This window comes from Ambystoma mexicanum, chromosome 3q (assembly GCF_040938575.1).
Source record: "Ambystoma mexicanum isolate Mex_15411 chromosome 3q, UKY_AmexF1_1, whole genome shotgun sequence".
Lineage (NCBI taxonomy): Eukaryota > Metazoa > Chordata > Amphibia > Caudata > Ambystomatidae > Ambystoma > Ambystoma mexicanum.
In genome coordinates, this window is record NC_090926.1 from 1,306,152,620 (window position 1) to 1,306,178,283 (window position 25,664).

The window sequence follows — 25,664 nt, forward strand, 5'->3', positions numbered from 1 at the left end:
AGAAACAAAAGTGCACTCAAAATTATTATTGTCCTGAGCGTTCGGGCATGTGTTTTTAAGCATCCGTTGATCGATCGTAAAAACATTTCCTATGCACCTTACCGTGGTTTTCGTCACTTTTACACATGCGAAATCAGACAGCAGGGTGCAGCCATCTTGTGCTAATCTTATCCATTACTGCATCGCCCTAAGCTCAAGTGCCCTACCGGCACTAAATCATATGCTCCGCCCCAAAGCTGACATCACCATTTCTAGCGACATTCACCGCCTATCTCTGCGACGCTACTGTGCAGCGTCGCCAAACGTGCCCAGTCATCACCTACGTCCTGACGTCAGTTGAGGCAGAATCCGGAATATGAACACATCCTCTCACAACACAGCGCATTCAAATTCTGATTATAAAACACCATTTTTAAAGGAAACCGCAATACTGTGCAATTTCCAACGTGCCTTTATTTCACAATAAACGCTCTGAGAACATAAGCCGAATTCCAATCAACAATTTTGTTTTTTCTTTCTTTGTTCTGGATACACAAATGTTTATCGTGGGTCAAAAGGTGTTCCTTTGGGTATAAGCGCATTGGATGCACCGTGATTTTCAAGGATTCAGCATCAGCTTGTTGCTAGACCACTATAAACATGCGAAAGGGCATATGGGCACGGGGCGATCGTCCCAAAGGAGCGTGATGGTCATCCAGCCATGGAGGTTGATCAGCAACTGCCGGCTGAGGAAGCCATCAATTGGTATCTGGAAAAGAGGACATTTGCAGAACGGCAGAATGTAGCTGTGTAGAAAACATAACAGAAATGTGTCTCAGTAGCCGTTCTTTATTGTAATCGATCCATTACTTATGCACTGTGTCAAAACTAATGATGAACACAAATGTGAAACAATGCAAACACAGAGAAAAACGTGCAATGTTGGAGTCTACGATGTGCTTGCAAGGTTAGTGCTATGATGTATGTTTTGCTCGCAATGCGATGCTGATGCAGAAGAATTTGAAAAACACAGACAGCATTTTAACGCAACATTAGCCTAGAATTCGGCGTTGGTGGAACCTGTGCGTACCCAGACGTGGACTACATGCATTTCGGTGCTGGACTGGCCATGTGCCTGGGAACAATACAAGTCCTTTCTGTTTGTGCGTGTCCTCACAATATGCCAAAAACAAATTTGTCTACAGTAAAACGTACATAATATTTGCCATTTCCATTCTCTCGGCGTAACACAGAGTGTCCGTTCAGATCAACACATTTTCATAAAATGACATTACAGGTTCCTTTGTGCAGTTTGGAATGCTGAACCTTATCATATTTGATGATTTTACATACCTCCCCCCATTCTTTACATTTCCTTATGAATCCTCTGTTTATGCCAAGTTCGAAAAACAATACAAGGGATTATGCATAGCCACAAAGTTACTTGTTACCACGCATGGGAGTCGACAACTCAAGGCAGTGACCTTGATTCTTGAAACTAAATGTTAGCTGGCATACACCAATGCCGCTCGAAATTTCTGGAAAAACAAGACGTCCAGAGCGGGTCCCGCGAGGGGACCTCGTAATGGTGCGGAGTGGGTTTAACGGTGCCGGCACCATTACCGGTGCTGTTAAACCCATTCCCGCACATGTTGTAATGAGGCCCTATGTAAACAAACGGCCGTATATGTAAACTATTTCACATTATTTAGAATTGCATGTATAATACAATTGTGTAATCATAAAACTACCCCATAGGTGCTCGAAGTGGCTGTGGATTCTTGAAAAAAGGATGCAGAATCTTGCTCCTTCATTTTCAGTGCATTGCCAAGTGGTAAAGGGAAAATTAGATTTGCATTAGATATGTGGAAAGATCCAACTGTCAATAACATGAACTTTTGCAAGTATGTATGGCTCACCATTGGTATAATGGACGTGTCAGTGATGTGGGCAGTAATGAGGGTCTTTGCTTGTCAATATGCTCACCTAAAAGAATTGAAATGTAAAACAACCGATTACCATAATGGGGAAATAACGGGCCCTCCAAGGTCGGAATGGCCCGGTATATCCCCATTCCAGGAACCCGGAACCGGTATCCGGTATGGGGGTAGCCATGCCATTAAAAGTGTCTGGTTACCTCCATACTCGGAATGAGGCCCAGTGAAACGACTGAAAAAGCAACTCTGATGTTGTCTGATGAGAAGCGCTCCGTTTATGCTTATTGAGGAAAGAGGCGTCCCGCCATTTTCGTGGAGACACGCCATTAGCAGAGAACGTTGACACAAGACGTGCATTCGGATTGTGAAATGGGCCGTACGCGTCTAGCGATGTCAGCTTCAGGGGCGGGGCATATGATGTAGCGCCGGTAGGGCACTTGAGCTTAGGGCGATGCAGCAACAGATAAGATTAGCACAAGATGGCCACGCCCTGCTGCCTGATTTTGCATGTGTAAAAGTGACGAAAACCACAGTAAGGTGCATAGGCAATTTTTTTTTTACGATCGATCAACGTATGCTTAAAAACACATGCCCGAACGCTCGGGACAATAATATTTTTGAGCGCACTACTCCTTTAAATATGATGCATATAATGGCTTGGGATTAGACAAAATGGAAGCTCTATGCCACCCAGGGCAGTCAAACAAATGGTACTCAGACTACGACTGGGTGGCAAGCAACTAATGGCAGTTGTTACGTTTGCTCATGTTAGGCAGAAACCTGTGCAGTTCCCTCTGGGACCACTGCAAAAAGTTTAAGTCTACAGGAGTTAGCAGTAAACCCAATTGGTAGCAGTTTGTACCACCCAGATTTACCTGGTAGCTGTGGCTGAGCAGTCAGACTTCTCTCAAGAAGAGTTAGGCAGTATACAGAGTATTCACAATAGGTCAAAAGAACACAGTTGAACAAGCAAACACTGACCAGAGCTTGGTGTAAAAGAGATATAATTATTTATTAAAACCACATCTAGATAAACACACTGGCACTAATATTGAACAGTTCAAAAACACGATCACTAAAAAAGATATACACTCCCTTCAACGATTATTAGACAAGTCTTAAGTAAAGCAACACTTATTCTCAGACAGCGGTGAGCGCTTAACTAAGATGACACTCTAATCAATCAGGTTAAAAAGGGAGAGAAAGGCCGAGCAAAGAATGAAACAGATCAACACTTTTGAAAGAACACAGTAAGAGAGAAAGGCAGGTTAAAACCGTAAAGTCAAAGTTCAAAAGGCCGGACCCACTTTAAGAGGCTCCGGTCGAAAATGTGTCCAAGATCACACGGTTGAAAGCGCACAAAAGTCTCGTAAAAGGTTCGGAAAAGAGTTGGACCAAAGAAAGGGACCAGTTACAAGGCGGCCAGCCCAATCCAGAAGGTTAAGGAGTTATTATTACCTTGTAGCAATCTTTAGAAAGGGAGGCCTGGCGGACACGGTACCTTGAAATGGTGAGAACGCTCCAGCGGGGGAAGTTGTTCCTGGTAGTGGGCGCAAGTCGGTGCTTCGTCCAGGGGAAGAGAGGATCTCGACGTAGAGGAAAACGGGAGTCTGTTGCACTACCAGGGAAGAAACCAGCCGCGGAGTTCCCAATTAAAAGGAGCGGTCCTTTTATTTGCGGTCCAGGTGCAAGTGGCTATTCAGTTGCTGGGGTGCTTGGCACGGGCAATTCGACCACGAGACGTCCGGAGTGGCAAAGAAGAAAGCAAACTGGTTGTGCCCACCAGTCAAGGGAAGAAGACTCTCCAGCAGGGAGATCTCCTCTGTCGTTGGGAAGTGGTGAGTCGATTCAGCAGGGCTCCACCGGTGGTGTCGTCGTAGCAGGTCGGCTCAGTTTCTCCCTCTTCGGATTCTCAGGTCCTGTGGCGACTTCTGAAGTTCCAGTCCCCAAAGCCCTGCTTTTATGCAGAAAACCCCCATTCATTCAGCCTAGCTGTCAATCAAACATGCTAAGTGGTGAGCGGGGTCGCTCACCACTTGGGCCAATCACACAAGAGTGCGACCTGAGTTGGCAAGGCAACTTGGTCCAAGGTGCCTAAACCCCCTCCCACACCCGTTATGGTTACCCAGACAGTGGCACCACTTTGGAGGGCGTCTGTGTAGAAGCCCGCCAAAAGTGCAACAAAGGGCTCGACCTTTGGTTTGGAGTTACAAAGGCGAACACAAACGCCATTTTAAAACAGAGTTTTGGCAGAAAATACCAACCGGTGAATTAATATTAAATAAATAAACCGGCAGTATGCTAGAGGCTATGTTAAAAAGTATTAGCCTCGAACAATGGGAAAATCCCATAGAGATATTCACGGTTGAATATAAAAAGTAGTATCCACTGCCACCAGCCAAAACTCGACGAGGGAGGACGGGACAGTGCCCCCCCCCCTCGAACAACAGACCCAGGGGCAATCGAATTGCCCCAACCAGTACATCTACAATATGATGGTTTGTACAATTTGGGACTAGTAAAGCCAATGGTGACTTTACATGCCCTGGGAGACAGTAGTCAGTCCCAGGGTATGGAGTCTATGGTGGGGGTCACCTAGGACACCCCTGTGTTACTGCACGGAGGGTGCTGTGTAACACACATGAGACCCTATGGAGTAAAAGACCCCATAGCCCATCAAACACATTGACATTCAAAGAAATACCACAAATCATGTCCAAGAGTGGGAGAAAAAGAGTCTCACTCTTGGCAGGAGAAAAAAACAAACTCCAGAAATCTAGCAAAGCTGCTGGGGGACTCACTAGGTTAGGAAATGCAGCCTAAAGAGAGAATTCTCCCTAACACTCACCCCCCCCCCTCCAGACTAAGGGACAGGAGGATTTAATCCACTCCTGGATGAATCTTACACCTCTAGTCCATGACATACATCCTAGAGAGACCGTCAGCATTTTGGTGGTGACACCCTGACCATCAGTGCTTCACTCTGCTCAATGGTGAAATCAAACCCTTGCAGGCAGATTGAGCATCTCAATCGTTTTGGGTTTTCCCCTTTCATTTGCAATAACAATCTCAAGGTTTGGTGGTCAATCTGAATGACAAAAGTAGAACTTTACAAGTATAGCACTAAACTTCTTCAGAGCCCACACAATAGCAAAACACTCTTGTTCAATGGTTGCCCACCTTTTTCTACTGATGAAGCAAATGGGGTGCTCCCTACCTTTCCCATCCAGTCGACTGAGGACTGCACCTATTCCTACATTTGAAGCATCTGTTTGCACAATGAAAGTTTGGTGGTACTCAGGAGCTCTGAGTACTGGGGCTTGGCAAAGAGCCTTTTTCAGGGTTTCAAAGGCCTGATTGCATTCCTCATTCCACCTAACCTTTTTAGGGAATTTAGGAGAGGAGATGACATTCAGTGGAGAAGCTATGGACCCATAGTTCTCAATGAAATTCCTGTAATACCCAGTGAGGCCTAAGAAGGCTCTCATCTGGGTCTGAGTAGTAGGTGTTGTCCAATTTTGCACAGCTTCAATCTTACTGGGCAAAGGCCTTATTTCTCCACCTCCTACCTCATGTCCAAGGTAGACCACTTTACTCTGTCCAATCTGGCATTTACTTGCCTTTATGGTCAGATTGGCCTTTCCAAGAGCCTGCAAAACATGTCTCAGGTGGTCCACATGTTCTTCCCAGGAGTTGCTGAACACTGCTATGTCATCCAAGTATGCCATGCAGAAGTCCTCCATCCCATTCAGAACCTGGTTTACCATCCTTTGAAATGTAGCAGGTGCATTTTTCAATCCAAAATGCATAACCTTAAACTGGTATAAGCCAAATGGGGTAGAAAATGCAGTTTTCTCCTTGGCATGGTCTGTCAGGGATATTTGCCAATAGCCTGACATCGGGTCAAATGTGCTGAGGAACTTGGCTGCACCAAGTCTATCCACCAACTCGTATGTCCTTGGCAAAGGGTGGGCATCAATCTTAGTGACTTCATTAAGAGCTATGTAATCCACACAGAATCTCAGTTCTTTAGATCCTGCCTTTGGTACTAACACAACTGGGCTAGACCATGGACTAGTAGAGGGCTCTATTACCCCGAGATCAAGCATCTTGTTGACTTCACCTTTGATGTGGGTTCTTACATTTTCTGACATTCGATATCCTCTGCTTTTGACTGGCAGTCAGTCACCAGTGAGTATGTCATGCTGTCCCCAAGGGGTCAATCCTGGTGAAAGTGAGAACAGAGAGGCAAACTGATTTAACATAGTTTTGCACTCTTCTTGTTGCTCAGGAGTCAGATTTGAAGAGAGATTTACTCCTTCAATCTTTTCATCTAAAGGTAAGCCTCTGAGGAGATCAGGAAGAGCTTCACTCTCTTCTTCTTCCTCCTCTGTTGATGCTAGAAGCAAAGCTCCTACATCTGGTCTGGAGACATACGCTTTTAGTCTGTTGGTGTGGAAGACTGTTGGAGCCTCCTTGGGATTGCCCAAGTCCACCAGATAGTTGACCTCTCCAAGTTTACCCACAACTTTGAAGGGTCCCATCCATTTGTCTTGCAAGGCCCTCTGCCTTGTTGGAATCATATCGAGAACTAGCTGGTCCTGAGTAAACTCAACCATGTTAGCCTTTTGGTCATGCCAGTGCTTGACCAATGCTTGTCCAGCTTTCAAGTTATCACTTGCTTCTGCCATCATTTGTGACATTCTCCTTCGGAGACCTATCACATAGTCAGTCACTCTGGCTTGGGGGAAGGAGCACTCTCCAACCCCTCCTTGATCAGGGCCAATGGACCTCTGACCGGATGACCATAAAGAAGTTCGAAGGGAGAATAACCTACTCCCTCCTGAGGGACTTCTCTATAAGCAAAGAGAAGGCATGGCAGTAGAAGGTCCCACTTTCTTTTAAGGGGGTCCTCTAAAGCACCTATCATGCTCTTCATGGTTCTGTTGAACCTTTCAACCAGCCCATTTGTCTGAGGGTGGTATGCAGTTGAGAACTTGTAAGTAACTCCGCAGGTTTTCCACATGGCTTTCATGTAGTGGGACATAAAATTCGACCCCCTGTCAGAGATTACTTCCTTAGGAAACCCAACCCTGGTAAAAATACCAAGGAGGGCCTTAGCCACAGCCGGAGCTGTAACAGTCCACATAGGAATTGCCTCAGGGTATCTAGTAGCATGGTCTACTACAACAAGTATAAACCTGTTGCCTGAGGAAGTTGGAGGATCAAGGGGACCAACAATGTCAATCCCTATTCTCTCAAATGGGACTCCCACTACAGGGAGAGGCACTAAAGGTGCCACATTCTTGGAGCCAACCTTACCAGAAGTCTGGCAGGTGTGGCAGCTCCTGCAGTATTTATCTACTTCAGCCCCCATCTTTGGCCAATAAAAGTAGAGTGAGAGCCTTTCCTTACTCTTCTTGAAACTCAAGTGACCAGCCAAAGGAATCTCATGGGCTAACTGCAAGAACTGTGGTCTGTTCTCTTGGGGTACTACAAGTCGTTTGTTGTCCCCAGGTGCATACTCCGTTGGTTCACTGTAGAAGAGGCCATCTTCCCAGTGTAAAATATATTTGCCAGGCTCTTGCCCTTCAGCCTGAGCATCTGCCTGGTGGCGAAGACCTTCCAGAGTTTGACATTCTCTGTGTCCCTTACTGAAGTCTGCCCTGTTGGGTCCACCTTCTGCCAGTAAAGACTGCAGCTCAGGATGGTCAACAGGATCCAGATCTCCAATGAGTTCCTGGCCTTCCACTAGCTCTTCTTCAGATTCTAGTTCAACCACACAGGGTTGTACCTCCCTCTCAGCCTCAGCTGGAGGGGGAGTTACTGGTGTAACTTTGGACAACCTAGGGGAAGTCCTTGTTGGCTGTTCTGGAGTGCTGGCTGTGAGGTTCTTTTTAGAAGCTTTAGGTTTCCCTTTTCCTTCTAGTTTTTTAGAGACAGCAGCTGACATCTCCAGTGGAGCAGGAGTGATCTCTTTCTTCATCATCTCCTTGGGAGTACCTCTCATGGTTCTCTCCCTTGCAGGTCTGGTGAGCTCCTATAACCTTTTACTAGGAGGCCTGGGGGTATGTGACACTACTCCAAGAGTTTTCAGTCATTACCCAGCAGAACCCTTCCTGGCATCTCACTTTGTATGCTGACAGGTATCTTCACAGACATGTCATTACTCTGGATGAGAACTGGTAATTGGGGAAGCATCTGCACAGGCCCTCCAGCTAACTTGGTGAGGTGTTTGGGTGCCTTAGAAACATCCTCAGCCTGGAAAAATGATTTGTCCACCACGGTTATGCTGGCCCCAGTGTCCCTAATGGCAGGAGTCTCCTGACCATTCACCTGGACACTGTCATTATAATACTCTTTAGTATTATCTGGGATAGAATTATAGATATCTAAATTCTGTTGTTCCCACAAACCCAGAGACACTAAAGAAACACTGGCTGAGACTCCAATGGGTTCATCAGCCAGTAATAGAAAGTATCCACTTGTCATGTGTACTTCCTCCTCTGGAGCGAAGGCTAAGGAGACAAGCTGGACCCCTGAAGGTTTACCCTTACATATGGGATCTCCTTTCACATGGTCAGTAGAGCCACAAACAAAGCATTTACCAAATGCTTTCTGGAATGGTGGCTTGTTCTGACCTCCTTCTGGTTTGGCACCAGGAGGTACACTAGCCTGATTTGGTTTCCCTTGTGGCTTACCCTTTTGGTTTTGTTTGGGGCCCTCTTTGGAATTGGAATTATTAGAATGCTCTTTGGAGTCCTTTTTTGGCTGTTTTCCCTCATCCTTTTTCTGAGTAGCCCCAGAATCCTTGTGAGTGGCCCTGTTGGCAACCCACAAGTCAGCAGCCTTAGCTAACTTCCTGGAATCTAATTCCTTTGAATCAGCCAAGTACTGTCTGAGCTCAGGAGAGCAGGCATCATAAATTGACTCCAACATTACAAGATTCTTCATTCCTTCATAAGTGTTAACTCTGTAACCCTTAATCCATCCCTCTAAGTTTTTCAAACTTCCACTCGCCCAGGTAGCCCAAGGGGTACCATCATGCTTTTTGAGGGTCCTAAACCTCTTAACGTACTGGGAAGGGGTCTTCCTAAATCTAGCTATCAAAGCTAGCTTCACACATTCATAATCCTTCTTATCCACCTCCCCCAACTCCATTACCACATCAGTTGCAACAGGGGGAAGCCTAGAGAACAACCAGGGAAGTAACTCATTCCCTGTGATGTCCTGGAGCCCATGATTATACTCAAACATTTTTAACAAATTCAACACATCCAACTTAGGTTCATACATACCCACTAATTCCTTAGGCATCCGTGGTCTTTTGGGACTGGAACTCCTAGAGGAACCAGAGGAGAGAGAAGCATTTTCCACAGACAACTTCTTCATTTCTAGTTCATGATTAAGCTCTATTAATTCAGCTTTCTTCTGCTCAGCCTGGGCATTCATTCTTCTGAACTCTAGCTCTTGGTTTCTTTCAGATTGAGCAATAAAACGTTTGTACTCTAATTCAAGCTTCATTTTTCAAGTTCAAAATAAGCAGGGTTACATGTAGGACCTGGTATAGGCCCAGTAGGTATAGTAGGTAAGTCAGACACAGGCTCAGAGTGGCTAACTTCATTAGGTTCACTTTCCTCGTCTGACTCATTATCAATACTTTGATTCAGATCAAAACCCTCACTGTTTTCTACATTTGCTGTGTGGGTAGATTCCTCTGTACCACCCAGACTTTGGTTTTCTAACAATCTTTCTATAAGTTCCATTTTCTTGCCCTTCTCAGAGAGATTTGTATGTCTACACAATACTTTTAGGCAATCAGCAGTTTTGGCAGACAATGATTCTAGGGTATAACTCTCCATAGCAGACATAGTTAGAAAATCAGCTTTTTTTAGTGCTAAACTCTGTGGTTAGTTATCCTAAAGTGTTCAAAAAGCACTCTAAAGTGTATACTCAATACAAATCCCACCGCTGTACACCAGTGTTAGGCAGAAACCTGTGCAGTACCCTCTGGGACCACTGCAAAAGTTTTAAGAGTACAGGTGTTCGGCAGTAAACCCACACCACACAGATTCACTTGGTAGCTGTGGCTGAGCAGTCAGACTTCCCTCAAGGAGAGTTAGGCAGTATACAGAGTATTCACAATAGGTCAAAAGAACACAGTAGAACAAGTAAACACTGACCAGAGCTTGGTGTAAAAGAGATGATTATTTATTTAAAACCACATCTAGAAAAACACACATGCACTAATAGTGAGCAGTTCAAAAACGCGGTCACTAAAAGATATACACTCCCTTAGAAGAATATTAGACAAGTCTTAAGTAAAGCCCCACTTATTTTCAGACAGCGGTGAGCACTTAACGCAGATGGCACTCTAATAATTTGTTTTAAAAGGGAGAGAAAAGCAGAGTATAATTTAAAACAGATCCCAACACTTTCACAAGAACAAAACAAGAGAGGAAGGCAAGTAAAACCGTGAAGTTAGAGTTCAGAAGGCCGGATCCACTTTCAGAGGATCAGAACGAAATGTGTCCAAGGTCACATGGTTGAAGTGCACAAGAGACTTGCAAAGGTTCAAAAAGAGTTGGACCAAAAAAAAGGGACCAGTTAGAAGGTCAAGGCGGCCAGCCCAGTCCAGTCCAGAAGGTTAAGGGATTATTATTACCTTGTAGCAATCTTTAGAAAGGGAGGCCTGGCGGACACGGTACCTTAAAGTGGTGAGAATACTCCAGCGGGGGCAGTTGTTCCTGGCAGCGGATGCAAGTCGGTGCTTCGTCCGGGAGAAGAGAGGATCTCAGGTAAAAGGAGCGGTCCTTTTATTCGCGGTCCAGTGGTAAGTGGCTATCCGGTTGCCGGGGTGCTTGGCACAGGCAATTCGACCACAAGACGTCCTGGGATGCGAAGCAAAGAAGGTAAACTGGTTGTGCCCACCAGTCAGGGGAAGAAGCCTCTCCAGCCGGGAGATCTTCTCTGTCGTCGGGAAGTGGTGAGTCGGTTCCGCAGGGCTCCACCGGTGGTGTCGTCGTGGTAGGTCGGCTCAGCTTCTCCCTCGTCGGATTCTCAGGTCCTGTGGCGACTTCTGAAGTTCCAGTCCCCAAAGCCCTGCTTTTATGCAGCACACCCCCATTCACTCAGCCTAGCTGTCAATCAAACATGCTAAGTGGTGAGCCGGCCGGCTCAAAACTTGGGCCAATCACACAAGAGTGCGACTTGAGTTACCAAGGTAACTCAGTCGAGGGTGCCTAAACCCCCTCCCATACCCCCTGTGGTACCCAGACAGAGTGGCACCACTTTTGGAGGCTTCTGTGTAGAAGCCCGCCAAAAGTGGAACAAAGGGCTCGACCTTTGGTTTGGAGTTAAGAGGCGAACACAAACGCCATTTTAAAACCGAGTTTTGGCAGAAAATACCAACCGGTGAATTAATATTAAATAAATAAACCAGCGGTATTCTAGAGGCTATGTTAAAAAGTATTAGCCTCGAACAATGGGAAAATCACATAGAGATATATTTGCGGTTGAATATAAAAAGTAGTATCCACTGCCACCAGCCAAAACTCGACGAGAGAGGACAGAACAGTGCCCAAGAGTGGGAGAAAAAGAGTCTCACTCTTGGCAGGAGAAAAAAACAAACTCCAGAAATCCAGCAAAGCTGCTGGGGGGCTCACTAGGTTAGGAAATTCAGCCTAAACAGAGAATTCTCCCTTACAGCTCACTGATACCTCATGCGTCAGGGATGCCTAAGGTTTTAGTGCCTCAAGAAACTCCCATTGTGGAAGCACAATGTCTGATTCATCTTGTACTATGTAGGATAAAGGGCACTTTCCAGGCACACACAATCAAAATGAAACTGACGGGACGATATGTAGAAAAGGGACACCACCTGCAAAATGCTTCAGAGAACCCTTCCTGGCAATAGACGGAACAAGATTAACAGAAAACAAATGGCAGCAGTCAACATTCATGTGCAAGGCAGAAGGGTTGCGTGGCGTGTTGGAAAAAAGACTGCAATGGATGAACACGTGCGCCCAAATATGGACTGATCATGTCGCCAAACTAACGTGGGTTACCGCCCTGGAGAAACCAATGCAAATACACTGTGAAAAGAAATTTTAACTTTGTTTCCATGCAGAAGGAGACGTAACCATGGGTTCTAAGACGTATTGCAATAGAACTCTCATCATTCCTGACCAGCAAAAACGAACTGCGGCTCTAATGGACCATTACTGGGTATGTGGCAAACAGCCATATTTGCACCTCCCGCCTTCATGGAAGGGCGACTGTGCTTTGGCAACGCTACATTCCGCCCTGCTGGTGGTCCCTGAGGAACATATAGTAGGGGAACAAGATGCAACAGGAACTATCACAAGCACCCCAACAGGAAGAAGAAATATCACCCCTTGTGAACGTGCTGTCAGAAAATAAACTACAGGAGCAAGTATCCCGAAGGAAGGGAGCATCCAACTACATCTCTAAAGACTCTTCTGACCTCCTGGCACAGATGTCCGCAGAGTAAAAACTATTCAACTCTGCTGAAACCTTCTTTGCATAACTGATCCCCAGCACCCAGGCCCGCGCTAACACCAAGTGGCTCCAGATCGTGCGCTGGGTACTCATAGCTGGCAAACGACACGGAAGAAGGGTGCAATGTCATCAAGGTGGAACTAAGAGCACTGAGACTAATGACAATGCCGAATAGGTATGTGCTCGACCTACTCACAGCAATGAAAGGCAGTGTTCAACGAAAAATCGAGAGCGCATGCACTGTTTTGGGGTGTTTGATGTGGCGGGTTGTGTGTTGGGGTGTTTGAGGGGGGGCGATTGAGGGGGCAGGGGGGTTTGGTGAATGCTAAATAAATCTTGTTCACATTGCATAGAAGGCTTGGACATTGATTGCGTTGAAGAGCTATTAATTTGACAAGTGATGTTTGTGACATGCACCCATCGACCAGTTCTGTAATCCTTGTCAATCAATGCCTCTCTGGCCAACCTCCCCTCCCTCACCCCATCCCTGTGTGCATTGGCCTCAGGTACAGGCACATGCTCATCGTCACTAACAACCACAGGTGTTTCTGCTTCAGCATCCGGGGGTAGTGGAACATGCCTGCGGGAGCAGATGTGCAGCATGGCAGAGGGGAGTACAATTTACCCCACTTTCTCAGGCGCATACATCAGTGCCCCTCCTGTATGGTCTAGGCACCTGAAACGTGCCTTAAGCAAACCAAATGCCAACACAATGCGTGTACGCCTATGGGCAATGTTATATGATAAGTCATTTATAACGCGCCTATACACAAGTGTTTCAAGGTGCAACGAGGCAAGGGAGAGGGAACAGAGGGAAGACGGACAACGATCCTACTAGGCCAGGTGCCATTCAGATTGCGCAAGTGCATGGGAAGGGGGAAGGAGGAGGGGCCAGTGCAGTACATGGGATAATAGAATAAATAATATAAGTAAATGTACGACCAGCAGGTGGCAAGTGTAAGGGCAAGTGCAGGCAACAGGTGTCAAGTGCTGGTAGTGGGACTGTAGGGATACAGAAACAGTCCCAAGTGCGGGGGTTGCCAGGAAGGCAGTGCAGGTGTGCGACTGGTGGGGGAGGAGACCTGGGCCCGAGATCAGAAAGTGGCCAGGTAACCAGTGCAGTTTCAGCCAGGAAGTCAGCAGGGGAGAGGAGGAGAAAAAGCAGAAGCAAAGAGAAAGGTTTTGAGGTGCTTCCGGAACCGGAGATGATTCTCCACATGTTTCAGGGAGGCAGGGAGGCTGTTCCAGAGTGAGGCCCCAGCCGAAGAGAGATCTACCACCAACTCGTTGCTTGGAGAAGAGCCTGACCCTGAGGGAGGTGGATGAATGAAGAGCTCAAGAAGGAAGATATTTAGGAAGAGAGAGTTCAAAGAATTGAGGCCCCAGAAGGCCTTGTGGACAATGCAGAGGGTTTTGAACTTAATCCTCACAGCCACTGGGAGCCAATGAAGAGATTTCAGTCCTGGAGAGATACGATCCCTGGGCTTGAGGTCAAGGACAAGTCTTGCAGTCCTGTTCTGGATGAGTTGCAGAGGGCGAAGAGTAGAAGGAGGCAGATTTAGAAAGAGGCTGTGGCAATAATCCAGCCTAGAGAGAACCAGAGCTCTGGAGACAGGGAGCTTCTGGGGGAAGGAGAGGAAGGGAAGAATATCTCTGAGGAGGTGCAGCTGGTAGTGTGACTTCTTAGAGACGCCAGAGATGTGAGAAGAGAAGGAGAGTGTGGAGTCGAAGATGACCCCGGGGTTCTTAGCCTCACAGGTGGGAGCAGGAAGAGGGCCACGAGAGGCCGGCCAGAGAGTGGCAGGAAAGGAGGGAGCGGGTGTGCCAATGAGGAGAATCTCAGTCTTACTGGCTTAAGCAGATCATTGACGGCACACCACTCTTGGATGGCGGACAGACAGTCAGAGATGAGAAAGGGAGAAGTGGTGGCTGAGGGTAGCCTGAAAATGAGCTGAGTGTCATGCGCATAGCACTGGAAGTTGGGGCAGAGCGCGGCAATGCAGAGGGCAAGAAGTGCCAGGTATTGGTTGAACAGCCAGGGAGAGAGGTTAGACCCCTGGGGAACACCACAGGTAGAGATGGAGGAGAGGAAGGACCCAAGTTGAACCTCAGTTCAGCTCAGCTGGATTTTGACAGTTACGGACAGGGGTCATGAGCCAGGTGTACTGCGGGTATCTGGAATCACCTGCAGGGTGTAAAATGTGTATATTAGGGCTAGGTTGGTTCAGTGGATGTGCAAGGGATATACATCATTCACTAAGCACTATGGTCAAGTATGTGTGCAACAGCTACATGCTATCTCATTGCAATATCTGTATACATCCATCATATTTAGGGACATGCATGGGCTGACGTATACATGCAGCCTGTGTAAATGAGTAAGGTCTAATGTGGCAGGTTACTTTTGCATGCACTTGGTGCCAATGTACATGCAACAGTGTATCAAACACCAAGTTTATTGATCTGTGTGTGACACTCATGCTGACCAAGTAGGTTCTTGTTTCAATTGGTCCTTTGATTGTGGTGTCTTCATGTGTACCATGTGTGCTCTGCAATGTGCCCCATTTCCTTTGTGGTGACCTTACTGCATGCACCAGCCCCTGTGCCTCTTTGCCACAGTGGTGCATCCCTTAATTCAGGATGAGCCTCCCGTCATATCTGCCTGCTCACGTACTGTATTGTTGAGTGATGGGTTGTGCCAGTCTCCATGGCTGTTGGTGCGTTTGGTACATGGAACATTTGTCTACATTTGGACAGGCTTGTGAATGCCTATTCAGGGGTCATTATCTCAGGGATGCTCATGGTCGTGCCTTCACCTGCTCATCTACAGTGGTGTTGTGGATGTGCTTTCAATTGGACTCTCTAGGCATTCCTGTGGGGTGGCCAGGGTGAGATTGCTCTTTGGTGTCAGGGCGAGTAGCAGCATGGCAACACAGACAAGATGCAAGTGTGTGGAATTCACCTTATGTGTATTATGCCGTGGGGAACATGTGCAGGGGTCTTTGCGTGACACATGCATGTAAAACAGTGCTATGCTAGTGCTGGCTGTGTATCCTGCTGGCATGCAAGGATACCTGTGTGTCTGACCCTCCCCCCCTTCATCTGGTGAATGTTGGCATGCATTTCATGCAGGAATTCTACTCACCCAATAACCATGTGCGTTGGCCTTGGTGCCTCTCCATGTAGGCTGGCAGGGTACTGTTGCGCTGCAACATGGAGTCGTCGGTAGAACCTGGGTAGCGGGTGCAGCAGTGGCTGAAAGTCAGATCGGGGCTACAGGTCATCTGCACGTTGAGGAAATGGAAACTCCTCCGGTTCTTGTAAGCTGCCTCATGGTCCCAGGGTGCAACATGTGTGCAGTCTAGGGCTGCAATGATGTTCGGCACTTGGGCAATGGCATGGATATCTGCCTTGACTTTGTTGACCTGTGCCTGTGTGGCTGCCAATGCTATGTGCTCATTGACATGGCACAGCAGTGCATCCAGCACCTGCCCCAGCATGGCACTGAAGGTGCACTGGGCCATACCATGCATCATGGCAACTGTGTGTTGGAAGCTGCCAGTCCCGAGGTACTGTAGGATGGACACAAGCTTCACAAGTGGGGGCACGGCGGTACTGATGGATATCCAGCTGGCTATGTCATCCTGGATTGTGTCCAGCAACTGAGTGATGGTTGCCTTGTTCTGCCTGTACTTAGACACCATCTGCCCATCAGTCATGGCCCAGGTTGTTGGCCTGACCCTGGGGATGTCTGGCTGCCTTTCTGGTGTTGGTCTCCTCCTCCTCCTCCTCCTCCTCCTTCTCCTTCTGTGCTCCCAGGGCCCTGGACTGGTTTTCAGGACTCTGTAGTACCAGGCATAGCATGTACATGTCCACATCAAGGCTCCAAACGGAAACATGGTATTGGGGAGGGTGTGTGGGCCATAGGTGGGTCTTGTGTAGGCCTCTTGTGTGCATTGGTTCCACCTGGGCCCTTACTGCTGTCTCCTCCCTGCTCCCAACGGCTGCATGGTGTTGGGGAGGGTGTGTGAGCCATGGGTGGGTCTTGTGTAGGCCTCTTGTGTGCATTGGTTCCACCTGGGCCCTTATTGCCGTCTAATGTGTTCTTTTACCTCCAGCATTTGGCAGGGGGTATTTTCAGTGGTATTAGCGCTGGTTTTCCGGTGCTATGAGCACCAACGCTGTACTTGTGATAGGTCTCTAATAGCGCGTTTGGTTGCCGGCGCTATGACAGCCGCCTGTTTTTTGCACCGGTTGTAATAGCGCCGGCAGGATGTACAGTCGTGATCCGGAGGAGCGGTATTGGCGGTGCTAATACTGGAGCGGTATTGGCGGTGCTAATACTGTTTCCGCCGGATTTAAGAGTTACCGCCCAACTCGTGATGAGGCCCTAAGTCTCAGCAGGGGTGAGATTGATCGGAAGCCCACAATGAGCGCACACAGTAACAAACACAAATTACTCTTAGACAAGTGTATATGAAAAATATCTACACATTTATTTTCGGCGGACCAATAGACACAAGGAACTTTAGTTATGCAAATTCAGTCATCACACAAAATCCTTATACTATACAATATTTATACACATTACATTTCCTAATGCACTACAGTGGTAAAATACAGTCACAACCTGTAAAGAGAGGGTTGAGTTGACACATTTATAGCATTAGACAATTCTTCAGAGTAGTTCCCTAACTTTCGTGTTCAGCTCCAAGAAGAGTGGTGTCTTGTGCTCAACTTTACAGTTGTGCGTAAACGCGCAGGTGAAGCCAAAAAGTTGCCTTTTCTCAGCTTCCGAAGCAGGTATGAAGAAGATTCCGGTGCAGCAGGCTTCAGGGCACAGAAGGGCAGAAAAGCAAGGGATCTACAGTGACCGTCACCAACAGCTGGTGACACGGGAATCACGGATGTGGGCAGCGTTATGCACTCTCCTAATTTGGGACCCAGAGGAGCTAGGCCTGCAAAACGTGGCAGGAGAATGCTCGGGACCACAAGCAAGCAACGTCCCAAGTCTCAGGTTTGCACTCAAGACGATGGTGGTTCTGCAGGATACCCTAAGGTAGAGCTGGACAGTTCACTGGATCGCCCAGGAACACTTCCGAAGGAGCTCGTTCGGTGGGTAAGCAGGGGGCGCCGAGGGTAGTGGTTCTCACTACTCCAAAGGGGCGAAGTGCCTTGGCAGGCCTTCTTGATCGAAGAAGAAAGCAGGGATCCGACGGGACAGCAGAGGACGGAGGGTGCCAAAACCTTCCAAAGCGTCGTCAGTGGTTTCACAAGTCTGTTTCTTCATGCAGGAGGCTTGGCTCCTTCTGTAGTTCGGTGAGAACTCAGGTGATCGACCTAGAATGGATGCAAAGCCCCTTCCTCTTATCCAAGATTAGTTTTGCGCCAAAAATTGAGGACTTCCAATCGAAGATCTGCTCTCATGCAGGCATCCCAGTTGTGGACCAATCACGGTCGTCTCAGTCATTCAGGCACTCCAGACATCCTGGCACCAGTAATGTGGATTGGGACTAGACAGTCCCAGCCCTCTTGATGGGCACACACACGTGTCAGGCAGAAGCCCGCCAAAGAGATCGGTTTTTGCTGGAGGCTACATGCCCAAATAAGGAAAACCCGGGTTACTCCACCTGGGTGAAGGCAAGGGACAAAATGTCCATGGGACAGAACAAAAGACTTTGTGGCTCTGCCATTTTCGGACCTTGCCACAGTCTTGAACCAAATGCAGTAAACGCGGCATGATTCAGTAAAAAGAAGTAAAACATTATAAAAAAGTAACTGCTGCCACCAGTTAGTCCCAGATACACTCGTACAATCACTAAAAAATCCTCCAAGGCTGTCTAGGGTCCTAAAATAAAAAAGGACCTCAGCGCATGGTACTGGAAGGTACAATTTGCACTGTTAAAAAGTTACCAAGAAATGGCAACATAGTCAAAGACCAAGAGAAACATAGTTTCCCAGTACTGACAGTGTGAAGGACGAACCAGTTTCCCCCATGACAAGTGAGCAAAAGCCCAGGGGAGCACAGCGGAAGGCTATGCTCCAATGGCAAAAGTCAGGTTAGGATAGCCAGACAAAAGCAAACAGTTTGGGGGGTACATAAATGGAGGGGAAATGGCACCTGCCGCGCCTCATGGGAAGGAGCTCCCCCTCAGGGAGAAGTGATGACATCCAGGGATTGGTTTCAGGGGTTGTGTTCACTGGAAAGCTTGATGAGTTTAGGAAATGTATTCTATGCAGCATGCACAAGATAAGAGATTGCTTAAGCAACACGTTTGGCCACAAGCCTCGTCCAGTTTGCGGCCTTGGTTTACAAAACAATCTCGATTTGCTTAAATGAGTGCGTGGCCACTATCCGTATATGTATTGCATTGCACGCAGCAACTTGCTAGCACCATTTTTAAAACACAAGCAACAGAGACAAAATTACAAATAACCAATGGAACCCATTCCATCTGAAGCCTAACTCGGATATCATTCCCAACTAATTAAAACAAATGGTGTGCCTATGTTCCAGGAAGTGGCCTGTCCATGAGCAACGACAGACAAAAGAAACTGATCAAAACATACAATGGAGGCTCTAATAAGATAGGATTTTTAATGTTATTACACAATGGCTGAATTTCTGGTATGACATTTTATCACGCACAAAATATTTTGTCCAATAGTCCTTATTCAAATTAATATAGAACCCCTTTAACATTGGTAAGCCAACAACTAGCCATCTTTTTATCAAGAAAAGATACCATTTGATTTCCAAATTTGCAGGAATTAGATTTCATCAGAGCACAGCGAATATTTATTGAATTTGCTGTTACTACCATATTCACAAAAGGTACCTTTTTAAAGACATTTACATATCCTACAATGGAAAACCGGTGAGATCTTCAGCTTGCTCATCACACCAACAACGTGCTTGTAAAAATAGTGCTTAAATAGTGGGCATTGCACCCATTCTTCTATAATGCGCTCCCAGTTAAGCCGATCCTAGGCCAGGCCAGTGTCTCCAAATCTCAAGTAGTACAATCGCAGGAGGCAATGGTGTTGGACATTTTTCTGGATCCTGGTGGTAGGGGGAGACTAGAGTTGAAGAATTCTCCACAAAAGGGGAAAGGCTGCAGAGGTCAGTTAGAAGACACGCTTTCCTGGGAAATTGAGAGCAGTGCTTTACATCTGCAGCCTAACGGGAGATTACAGGTTTATGAACTGCCCAGGGCCTGGCTCAGCCCTGCTGTGAACAAAAGCAATCGTACTAAGTACGGCCGGAGACAACGTTTTGAGGTTGCAATATTTTACTCCAGTTTTTGAAGTTGGGAGTAGAAAAGGAATCTGGCACCTAGTGATTCATGAACAGCAAAGGATGCTCGTTACTGCAGAGTTGATCTTCAGAGCAGGCAGTCACAGCTGTATAGCTCCTTTCTCTGGCACAGCACTGATGGCACCACTGATATGGATGGACGTATTGTTACTTTCTTTGCCATCTCAGAGAGTGGGCATTTCAGACACAATGAACTGCATTATTAGATATAAATAAACTTCTGAAATGAGATACCCCAATGGGGAGAGGCGAGGTAGATGTAAGGGCACAGGGAGGGCACTAGGGCTGAAGGTTGGACTGCAGAAAGGAGTCCCTTGGCCATACAAAGCATGTTAGCAAAGAACATACTTAACAATCAGAGGTCACTGGCAGCCGATGCCAATAGCAAGGAACTGGTGACATGCCACAAATTCCCAACACCCGAGAGGAGGAGGGCAGCAACATTAGGCGCTACTTGAAGACATTCTGTAACACAAGATAAAAAGCCAAGATAAAGGGCACTGCTGCAGTACAGCATGGAACATGTTAGGGTTTGTAACCACTTGCAAAACCTTAAGGCAGAACAAACTTCTGCCAACCAGAGTATTTATTGAGGGCTAGGTGAAAGCAAAGCACATGATCAATGTGGACCTGCAGATAGGCAGTGTGGGCAGATTTGTATTTATTGTGTTTTATATAGCGCCTTTGTCATAACCGCTTTACATAGGACAGTCAACAATATAATGAATCTGAATGCAAATCAGCGTTCATAAACCGTAGCAATCAATCAGCGTTCATAAACAGTAGCAATCAATCAGCGTTCATAAACAGTAGCAATCAATCAGCGTTCATAAGAGTAAATGAATCCGCGTTCAAAGCAGATTAAATCAATTAGAGCAGACAGCCACACCAATGCTACGCCGCCAAAGAAGTGGCTCAGGATCTGAGGCATCGGCAAAGGAACAGAACCCAAAGTCATACAAGCGGATGAGCTCTGCCAATAGTAGAATAGGCGACAAGGAGCAGCCCTGAGGCATGCCACATCCTGTAGGCAGAGGCTTCGGGACTAAAGAAGGCATTATAGTGGTATACGTTCCATCAGCCAGCAGAGGCTTAGAAGGCATCATCATGGCATATGCCCATCAGCCCACAGGAACTGTAAGCAGGAGTTGGGGTGTCCTAGATGCCTCTTAGTCTATATAGAAGGGTATATAGAAGCCCAGAGGCATGCCACCTCCTGTAGGCAGAGGCTTAGAAGGCATCATAATATAGAGGGGTATATAGAAGCCCTGAGGCATGCCACCTCCTGTAGGCAGAGGCTTAGAAGGCATCATAATATAGAGGGGTATATAGAAGCCCCGAGGCATGCCACATCCTGTGGGCAGAGGCTGAGAAGGTATCATAATATAGAGGGGTATATAGAAGCCCTGAGGCATGCCACCTCCTGTAGGCAGAGGCTTAGAAGGCATCATCATGGCATATACCCATCAGCCCACAGGAACTGTAAGCAGGAGTTGGGGGTGTCCCAGATGCCCGCCTCTTAGTCTATATAGAAGGGTCTGATGGTCCAAGGCAGCAGAGATCTGGAAGGACAAGAATACTTTCCCTACATTCGCCACTGATGAGGATTCACCCATTTGTACGCTCTCTAGTGCCAAGTGACTACTAATTTAGTGCAAAGTAACATCTTGGTACTAAATGAGTCTGACATCACTTCGCAGTAGTCGACAAGAGTCTATGGCTACTGATTTAATAGGAGAACCTTTAGGCATTGTCAAAATGTCCAGTGGTCATTAATTTGCCATAGGCCTTCAAGCCGTCGTCATAGCATGGGTACCTTACCACAGAAGACAGGCACCCCCATTCTAATATTCCAGGACTGTGTTACCAGCAATCATAACCAGGAACTTGTAAGATCACTGTGCGATACACAGGGATTTTGTTGCAAGTTAAAACCGATATATGGCATTTATAACGCACCTGTACACAAGTGTTTCTAGGCGCGACAAGACAAGGAGGGGGAAACAGATGGAGGAAAAAACAACAATCTTACTAGGCCTTGTGTCATTCAGATCGTACATGCACAGGGAAGGGGAGGAGTGCAAAGGTGGAGAGGGAAAGGAGAAGTGCAGGCAATCAAAATGTGCAGCCAGTGGGTGGCTAATAAGTGCAGGGAGAGGGGACTGTAGTGTTACAGAAACATACCACAAGTGCTGGGGGAGCCAAGAGGCACTGCAAGGTGCATTTGGACAGGCAGGGACCTGGGCCCAGGTTCATAGGGTGGTCAGGTGAACCAGGGCATGGAGCAGATGGGTCATCAGCAGGGGAGAGGAAGAGAGAAAGCGGAAGCGAAGAGGAAGGCCTGGAGTTGCTTCCGGAACCGGAGATGATTCTTCTCAAGTTTGACAGAGGCAGGAAGCTGCTCCAGAGGGAGGTCCCAGCTAAAGAAAGAGATCTGCCCCAACTCTCTGCTTGGAAAATCGACTGACCCTCAGAGAGTTGGATGTGGATGAGTGGAGAGCTCGAGAAGGGAGATACCTAGGTAGAGAGAGTTGGAGGTAGTGCAGTGCTAGGCCCCAGAAAGCCTTGTGAACGATGCAGAGGGTCTACAAATTGATCCATGTCACCAAAGGGAGCCAATGAAGAGGTTTCAGGGCCGGAGAGATATGATCCTTGGGCTTGAAGCCAAGAACTCGCAGTCCTGTTCTGGATGAGTTGCAGAGGGCGGAGAGAAGAAGCAGGCAGATTTATTAAGAGGCTGTTGCAATAGTCCAGCCTAGGGAGAAACAGAGCTCTAGAGACAGTGAGCTTCTGGGGGAAGGAGAGGAAAGGAAGAATACCTCCGAGGAGATATGGCCTTCATAGTAAATAGCCTTGCATCTCAGTCATATTTTGTTTTTAAAATCCCCCACCGCTGTGCTTTCAAAATTGTGAGTGTAGGTGAGGTTTTTCATCTCTATGTGTTTAAGTGGTGAGTAAGAGATTGCTTCGAACTGAACCTTTTCCTGCATTCAGTGCCCTGATGAGGTTTTTCACCTGTATGTGGTCTTATGTGATTACTAAGTTCTCCCTTGCGAGTGAAGCATTTCCCACATTCAGTGCACTGATGAAGTTTTTCACCTGTATGTGTTCTCCCATGGATAATAAGCGCCCCCTTGTGTCTGAATCTTTTCCCGCATTCAGTGCACTGATGAGGTTTCTCACCTGTATGTGTTTTCTGGTGACGAATAAGAGATCCCTTCTCACTGAACTTTTTCCCGCATTCAGTGCACTGATGAGGTTTTTCACCTGTATGTGTTTTCACATGGCTAATAAGATGACTCTTATTGCTGAACCTTTTCCTGCATTCAGTGCACTGATGAGGTTTTTCACCAGTATGTGTTCTCAGGTGACGAATAAGAGATCCCTTCTCACTGAACCTTTTCCCGCATTCAGTGCACTGATGAGGTTTCTCACCTGTATGTGTTCTCAGGTGGATAGTTTGATATCTCATCCGACTGAATCTTTTCCCGCATTCAGTGCACTGATGCAATTTTTCCCTTGCTTGGTGAATATGAACTTTCTCCATACTATAACATTTCCTGCATTCAGGGTACAAACAAAGTTTCTCATCCGTAGATTGTCTCTGGTGATAAACACGGTTTATGCACGTTCAGTGCATGGATACTATTTGTCCATTTCAATTCACAGATGATTAACACAATCATTTAAATAAACTGCCTTCAAACTATATATAAAATGCCACAAGGCTAAGCAATAGATGTTTCTTGCAGAAAAGAATACACTGTCCTTATGATCAGTCTACTATTCCATATATTCATTTGTATCTAGGCCGTAGGATGCTCAATGTTACCACACGGGTGTTTGCAGAAAACCTTCAGGTATTCAATAGGCTTCTCCAATGCCAGTGTCTCGTTACTTTGAAAAGCCAACTAGCTCCTAGACGTCTATGCTTCTGGATGTGTAGATCATGCATAGTCTCTCAATGAAGCGTTGCACTGTATTAGTCCAATAGAGAAAGTAACAGAATGGCTGCTGTCTTTTTCTGAGCATCAATCACCTATAGAATTAATTAAAAGGAGAGTCACATTAATAATGAATACAGGTTCAAGACCACTGGCATAACATGTACCAGATACACTGCTTCCCAGTACTAGTGACGCATGCAGTCAATTGCCTTCATGTCATCTAATGGGGACAAGTATCTCAAGGGGTGGTAGTGAAGTTATGCTCAAATTATTTAAAAATAATGCAACACTAATGGAGCAGATGTGACGTCAGCCGAAATACCGTGAATTGTATAGTTATGCTTCACTTTTAGTATCCAAGATTGGGGGTGCAGAGTAAAAGTATTCATGTAAAAAAGAAAAAAAGACTGGAAGAAACAACATTGTATGCCGATACTCTACTTAGCAGGACTGTGCATTGATGTTCCATAATCATATTTATTCAGCAAAGCCTCCAATAGCACATGAAATCTCCAGATTTCCAGATATCAATGGGAAGGCCATACTTGTTTAAGACTAGGTCAGCAGCTTGGCACTAATGAATATACATCACGCAACAATTAAACTGGCGCTGCTGTTGCAGAGGCAAGTTGTTGCAAGCCAGTCGCCAATATTTATGGCACATGGAGTGGTGCTGTCGGAGCCGTATGTGTGCCATAATTCTAACCAGTAGATTACCTACCAGGCTGAAGTGCAAAGCTCTGCTACGTCAGAGCCATCATGCGTGCCATCACCTACCAGGCTGAAGTGCAAAGCTCTGCTAAGTGAGAGCCATCATGCGTGCCATCACCTACCAGGCTGAAGTGCAAAGCTCTGCTACGTCAGAGCCATCATGCGTGCCATCACCTACCAGGCTGATGTGCAAAGCTCTGCTAAGTGAGAGCCATCATGCGTGCCATCACCTACCAGGCTGAAGTGCAAAGCTCTGCTAAGTGAGAGCCATCATGCGTGCCATCACCTACCAGGCTGATGTGTGTTAGGAAAGATTTCGTAATTGTAGGTAATTTTCCTTCCATGTGGCAACCCCTAAACTTTTTGCTGTTTTTCACCTTGTTCTCGACTTTGCCAGAGAAGTGCAGCTTTCTGCCGCACTCCTCTGGGCTTTCGCTCCTTTCTTACGGGGAAACTGACATGCCCTTAAGACAGTCAGTACCGGGGAATGCTGTTTCCCGTAGTTTCTTTTATCATGTTGCGGCTTTCGTGCAACATGACACAAGAGGGCACTGTAAGCTAAGTTACAGCTCTCTTGGGTCTCTAGCCTTCTACAGGCCCTAGATACTAGTTTAGGATTGTATCTGATCGGTGCAAGTGATTCAGGGACGGGAATGGTGGCAGCGATCGTTTCTTGTGTTTTGAGCTCCTTTTGGCGTTCTAAGCGCGTTTCTCGCGCTTAACCCAAAATGGTGGCCTGGCTCCCAAAATGGCCAGACCACGAGGCTCCTTTGTCCTGTCCGCTGACCGTCTTGCTCCCTTCACCTTCCCCAGGTCGAGCCGACCCGGGGCCTTCCTTATTTGGGCATGCACTTTCCCGCGAAACACGGATGCTTTCGCGGGCTTCTACACATCTTGTGTGTGCCTCCAGGATGTGGGCTGGGATGTCTGGTCCCAATACACATCCTGGGTGCCAGAGAGTCTAGGGTGGTGTGAATGCCTGGGACCACCGTGGTCCGTGATTGGTCCACGAATGGTGTGAGTGTTGATGAGCGGATCTCCCATTGGGTCCCCTCCGTTTTGGCGCGAAGGGAACCGTGGATAAGAGGGGGCTGTAAACACCACTACCATGTCGATCTCCTGAGTTCTCACGAACGAAGGAATACAGGAGCCAAGTATCCTGCAACCAAGAGGCTGGACCGAGGAATCGCTGGTGACCCGCTGAAGGACTTCTCCTCTGCACTGCTGTCGCCTTGTGAAACCCTTTTCACC

At 47.0% G+C, this 25,664-nt stretch overlaps 1 protein-coding gene across 2 annotated transcripts in view; it reads right to left on the reverse strand.

Annotated features, from left to right (window-relative positions):
* Positions 1-439: 439 nt before the first annotated feature.
* LOC138447920 (gastrula zinc finger protein XlCGF57.1-like) overlaps positions 440-25,664 on the reverse strand; it is a 43,342-nt gene continuing 18,117 nt past the window's right edge. Inside the window, exon 2 of one of the 2 annotated variants that reach the window (XR_011259971.1) lies at positions 440-785. Coding sequence is in view for 1 of the 2 variants with exons in the window: in XM_069604441.1 (XP_069460542.1) it covers positions 22,691-23,302 (612 nt within the window). In the remaining variant the exon portion in view is untranslated. Of the gene's footprint in view, positions 786-19,021; positions 23,795-25,664 lie in introns of those variants that run through there. The other variant, XM_069604441.1, reaches the window with a different exon arrangement.